Genomic DNA, 6,474 nt, shown 5'->3' with positions numbered 1-6,474 from the left:
GTGTGTGTGTGTGTGTGTGTGTGTGTGTGTGTGTGTGTGTGTGTGTGCGTGTGTGTGTGTGTGTTGTTTTGGTAGAGATGTGCATGTGGTATTTAAATATACAGTATGTAATGTCCTGTGATGCGCTGTTACTCACTTGCTGACTAGTTTTAGTCAATAGGATGCTACGGTGTTACAACTTATTCATTCCTGTGCAGTCAGTGTATTTCAGCTGGTAGTGTTTTTGTTATTTTGACATTAAATATATTAAAGATCAGCCTCACATCATTTGTTTTCCTATTTGTGTGTTTATTCTCCACCGAAACCAAAATATGTCAATATATTTTTTATTTTTTTTTTATTTTTCAGAATCTTTCCCGTGTTGACTGTTGAGTGTATTTGTAGCCACAGCAGCAGCTGCTGTAGTAGAAATAATAATAATGGCGGTAAAAGCAGTAGCAGTACTGTAGCTGTTATTGGCAGTAGCCAATTTTTTCATATATTCTTTAATTTGAATTCAAATCAATGTGAGTTTTAAAAAATGGTCATCTAAGTTTAGCCAATTTTACCTTCCAGCCTGGTCACGGCATTAAAAACACACACACTGTAACTCATTGTATCTTTCTCTGTGTCCCACAGTCCCTTTCCCGGGAATAAAGACCTATGTGGACCCTGATACATATGAAGACCCGACGCAGGCTGTCCACGAGTTCACCAAGGAGATCGACCCCTCCAGGATCCGTATCGAGAGGGTGATCGGAGCAGGTATACACACACACACAGGCCTACACACACAGTTATACACTAGTGTCTTTACCGTTCGCCATGTGGATGGAAAAGGATCGTTTCATGTTGGTTAGAATAACAATAGATTTGAATATGCCAAAGGAGATGATCTATTTTCATTCCACACGTATAAATATTATGAACCCCTTCTACTACCATTGTACACACTGAAGAGGATGACTTTTTTTTCCATTTCCCAGTGTCTGGGTCTCATTTTCTCTCCGCAGACTGTAGGAATATTAAAGCTTAACCGGTTTAGAGAACAAAAGAAAATATAACAATAGATTCAATGCTTTTTTTAGAAGGTGAAAGAGAGAATTTCATGAAGTTAAAGTAATCAGAGAAGAGGCAATAATGCTGGAGTTTAGATGGGAACTGCAACAGTGCCCTCAGGTGGCAGACCGTGCTGCCTCTGATATGTGATGGTGATAAGATGTGTGTGTGAGTGTGGTTGTTTGTGTGCTTCAGGTGAGTTTGGCGAGGTGTGCAGCGGCCGCCTGAGAACACCGGGGAAGAAGGAGATCGCCGTGGCAATAAAGACACTGAAGGGCGGATATGTAGAGCGTCAGAGGCGGGACTTCCTGCGCGAGGCGTCAATCATGGGCCAGTTTGACCACCCCAACATCATCAGGCTAGAGGGCGTGGTCACCAAAAGTAAGTAGGATTACCGGAGATGTCAATTAACTCAGATACATTTGGCACTCTCATATGGGTCAGACTCTATTTTAAAATGTTCATGTGTGTTGTAAAAGTAGATATGTTGAGTCGCAATGTGGTTCTAAACATGAGAAACAACCACTGTCACTCAACTCAAACAACGACGCTGGTGCCCATCCAAAGCAACGCTACTTCTGTGGATGTGTGGTGCATTTGTCCATGTATATTTCCAGTACCTCACAGAGACAAAGCTAGGAACAATTTGTCATTTAAATATTTGCACTTTCCATAAAAACAACTCCCTCCAGTTGTGTTGTCTGGGGGCGACCCAGATGCTGCACTCGCATTAAGCACTTCGCTTTAAAAGCAAAATAAATTGTAACAAGAGCATTTGAAATTGCCATCTCTTTATCCACCACAGTGTTAACCACAGTCTGATGGACAAATTCCTGGCTTTGGATGTCCGAATGTTAAATTGCAGTAAAACATTTTTTTAAGGTTGCATTTTTTTTGGTATAGAATAACAAATCAAAACCTGATTTTCTTGGTATTTACAAAATAAGTGAGCTGTTGTGTTGTTTGTTCGCACAGTTTTGTTTCATGTTTACGCCTCGTGTGGAGTATGCATTATCTTCTACACATACTCATAGCGCTTGTGCGTTTATATTGTGTGTGAGTGCATGCATGTTCATGTTAGGTCTAATGCCCCGATTGTTGTGCAGGAATAGGCTTTACCTACAAAAAGTGTGTGTTGTTAACGAGCTCTTTTTTACGGGGCTCACCCTGCACAACATATGGTTGTTTTTACAGGGGTCGTATAAACTGAGACATTGCTGTGAATATAAATGTGCACACACACCCCCCCCCCCCCCCCCCCCCCTGAATGTAGATAGAGGACAAATCTCAGCTTCACCCTGCTGACAAGGATTCAGCTGATAAGTGTCTTGAAAGGCTGCTGATTACTGATGTTTTGCATGGATAGATTTAACTGTAGTTTTTATAGTTGATCATCACCGAAGCTGTTGAGTGAAAAAAAATCCTCCCACACAACACTGAGATGATTTCTCTGGTTAGACATCTGATGATAAAAGAATAAAACCATTTTGAGTCACTGTGTTTGGGAAGGATTTTTCATCACATCAGAGGTCAGAGGTCAACAGCACCGACAGGCTGCACAGAATAGACTTTCGAAGGTTTTTTATTTCTGAATAGCAGCATTTTCACAGCTGTAGATATCGAATCACAGTAAAATGTTGTATCTGGCCTTACTTCTCTTCATATCATTATGATTTTTTTTGCTTTTTAATAACAACACCACAAACCCTTGAACTCTTAATTTCTCTCTTATGTTTCCCCTGAGAGGCTTTAAAGTAAAAGAAAGTCCACTCTCAGTTTTAATCATGTAGAACACTTCTTACAAGTAGTATCATTTTTAACTTGTAAACGATACTTTGACATAAAAATAAATAAAGTATATACGTATGTAATATCACATGAAAAGCAAAAAGCATGAAATATATTCAGGAAAATGGTTGAATCTAACATAAGAAGAACTAACCAATTAAACGGATTGTAAGTCGTCTGCGTTTTTAAGAGAGGAATTTATCAGAGCAAACCATTTCCAATGGTGCATGCACACACACACACACGCACAAGACAATACACCAAATCATGCAATCAAAAGCCATTTGTGCTTGACAGTGGGGGTATCATATATAGAGACACATTATTCTTATCCCTTTTCTGTCTGCCTGCCTCTCTCTTTGTCTTTCACTCACTTTCTCCATCTTTCACTCCCTACATCTGTTGTTCTTCTTCAGAGACTAATTATGGAGTGTATTGTGCTGTGACTGACTGCTATACCTGCTCCGAAATAACAGGTGACACATTTGACACTGGCAAACAGGTGCGTTTGTTTTTGTTCAGGCGCTGCACTGCATATGGTTTCCGGGCCTTGCTAATTAGCTCAGAAAACGCCAAGCTTGATCAAATCATTTCCTTCCTGTCCCTCCTGGGTTGGTGTTGGGGGGAAAGTATCTGCAAATTTACGGGTGTGATGATACAAAAAAAAAAAAGCAACATCATGTGCCTATTTGGTCTGAAGTAAGTCTTCTCATCCATCCATCCATATACCCACCATGCCTTCTTTTCTCTGGTGACAGCAGTGTGGAGTTAGGATCAGCATTCCCTTGTTGATGTTGATGCTTGATTCAGCTTTGGTTGTTTTGAATGTAAAACAAATTCAAGCTGTTTAAAAGTGAATGTAACGCAGTCAATATTTCTGTTTTCCCAAAGTTGTAAGCCACAAAAACTTTTTCATCAGTTTTCTTCCTTACCTGCAAGAGATTAGAACTCAAAATTTGAAATCGCAATATACACGTTCAATGATAACGATAACACAAACCATGATGTTTCTTCTACCCTGACCAAGTAGTTTTGTTGCCTTAATCTAACCAACCGTTCACAACCTTAATCACCTTGCATTTCACGTTCCTGAAGCGTATTTTTGGTTGAGAAATGTCCACACTGAATGTATCTGTGGTTTGCAGAAACGTACGATGCCAACATTTCTTCTGGCGACTGGGATGTTTGCCAAACCACCACCACTCATCCTCAAAGCCTCCCTCTTTTTTAATTAAAACATACTGTATTATTGAAGCATGAATCTGACTTTGTGTGGTACGTTGTCTGCTTTCGAGTGCAGGCAGAATGGTCTCAGTGCTGCCAGCAGTCTCACCTGCTGTCTCCTCCAATGAGATGTTGAGTCCCCTAACCCTATCAGTCCCAGCGAATTAAAGTGAGGGTTGTACATGAACAGATTGGTCGATCTCACTGTCAATTTATACATCAATAGCCCTGCGAGTAAATGAACTGTCATGCTGGCTTGTAACCCCACCTAATGTGTTATAATGCCGATCCATTCGACATGTGCGCATCAAAGTTTGGGTGCGTCCCATTCTTCCGAATTGTTCGGGAAAAAGTTGCACCTAAAAAATTTGAACTTTCAGAATTTTGCTTAAATGCATTTTGTAACATCATAACATCTTGAATGCAACTATTCACATCAAATCAATCTTAATGTCCAAACGGTCCTGGTTATTCCAGAAGAGAAAATGTGGAATGCATCTATATTTGAAGCTATAGTATGAGATTTTGAGGAGCTGATGGATGGAAGTAGCACAATAATATTTGTGTCCACTGTCTAACACCGCCAACTGTGGTTGTTATTGTCTGTCACAGCAATTATCAGACATGGATTTGAGGGGGTGAAGTGGTGGTGACAGATGTCATTTAGACCAGTTGACATGTCACAAGCTGTGTAATATCCTTTGTCTGAAATTCGGATCTTTAAAGTGAAACTACAGTGACATTGCTATATGCTCTTTATGAAACAGGAAATACTCTGTATCCTACAAAGCCATTCACATGTATTAAAGTAATCCTTTCACAAATCTTTGCATTGACACTATAGATGTGAGTGATACCTTCCACCGTGTGATTTTTCACATTCCTATGTGAGGAAAAAAAGCTGAGTTGAATCTGGAGAGTGGTATCAAGGTGTTACTTCACTACAGTAACACTTTTATTTCTCTTTAGAGCAGCTCAGAATGGTTTACAGCTCACCAGCGGCACACAGGCCTGGACAACTGCCTCCCAGCTGTAAACCAGTCAATCTGTAACACCGTAGGGATACTCTGTGGGGAAACAATAACATTCGGAAAGAAAAGACTGTGCTTGCACCTGTTTCTAAACTAGTGTTTCATGTCATGCATGAACTGAATACTGAACAGATCCCGTTCAAAGGGTTGGAAGAGTTTTATGAATTGAGCGTCTTGACTCAATGCATCAATCGACTGCTGATGGCCTGTGTGCTTCCCCAACCCTCTCTTTGTCTCAGACTGGCAGTTACACACACACACACACACACACACACACACAGTTTGTCAGACAGTGTTTACCAGAGCCCAATGTGTCACATACGAACGTTATCTTGTGCTTCATCGGGGGATCATTTGGGACCAGCGTCTCTTGACTAATAGTTTGACGACCTTCGTTCAATAATGTATCATGCTGACCAGTCTCCATGTTGTCATGTGATATCTGTATGCACATGTTTAGATGCGTACATAATAGATGATAATAGATGCAAATTAGAAAATTAGAAAAACCACACACACACAATGACGGGAGGGGGGGCGTCAACAACGTGTCACTTTGTTGATAATCACATCAGATTTATTCAGCATCATGAACAGCTGATATAATGGATATGATTACAGTTCATTTGCATTTTTAATAGTGAAATAAAATAGATTTTTAATTAATCTTGATATTAACTTTTAAAAACCTGTAATAAAATCTAATCACAGACCAAATGGAAGTGGCGAAGGTGTCATTACATTCTTCTGCTATGTTTCTTCTGTCTTGTCTTTCGCCCTCCGCTATACACTCTCCTTAGTAGAATAAATCCATAACAGCAAATATAAAATCGTTGTAGAAATAAGTAGTTTGTTGTGTTTGTGTGTCTGCAGGCAGGCCTGTGATGATTGTGGTGGAGTACATGGAAAACGGATCGCTGGACTCGTTTCTGAGGGTGAGTGTTGAGATTCGTGTTTATGTCTGCTTTCAGCCTCAGGAGGTGTTTTCTGTGGGAAAACTACACAGGACAAAAAAAAGCTGATATAAGTATAGCTTGAAAAAAAGATGAAGCCGTTACATATCTTCTGAAGGCCTTTGTCTCAGTCTGTTAAAGCAAAACCACCTTGTGTGTCTTTGTTGCTGGCGGGATAGCAAGATTACCCTTCTTAGGTTAAGGATATTGCTCACAGCTGTGGACCGAGCAAGAAAAACAGGCAGTTTCATTCTGTCTCTCAAGAAGCTGGAATGGGAACATATTGTCCTGCCAATAAAGTGCCAGCATAATTCTGATCTCCTTTACAAAATCACTGAAGCATTTCAACATAGAATATTATGTTGCTCCATACACCATTAGGTTTTTGTCAGCGTCATACACTCCTTTTCTTTCTCATTGTCTGTGCTGTCTCAATTCTT

General features: G+C 40.1%; 1 protein-coding gene across 2 annotated transcripts in view; it reads left to right on the top strand.

Annotated features, from left to right (window-relative positions):
• LOC116389617 (ephrin type-A receptor 6) overlaps window positions 1-6,474 on the top strand; it is a 134,064-nt gene that overhangs the window by 118,664 nt on the left and 8,926 nt on the right. For both annotated transcript variants that reach the window (XM_031858451.1, XM_031858452.1), the window contains exons 10-12: window positions 619-744; window positions 1,234-1,419; window positions 5,955-6,016. In XM_031858451.1, coding sequence (XP_031714311.1) covers window positions 619-744; window positions 1,234-1,419; window positions 5,955-6,016 — 374 coding nt within the window. The remainder of the gene's footprint in view (window positions 1-618; window positions 745-1,233; window positions 1,420-5,954; window positions 6,017-6,474) is intronic.

This window comes from Anarrhichthys ocellatus, unplaced genomic scaffold (genome assembly GCF_004355925.1).
Source record: "Anarrhichthys ocellatus isolate YVR2014 unplaced genomic scaffold, GSC_Weel_1.0 scaffold20, whole genome shotgun sequence".
In the NCBI taxonomy this organism is placed as follows: Eukaryota; Metazoa; Chordata; class Actinopteri; order Perciformes; family Anarhichadidae; genus Anarrhichthys; species Anarrhichthys ocellatus.
This window is presented reverse-complemented; position numbering and strand designations above follow the sequence as displayed.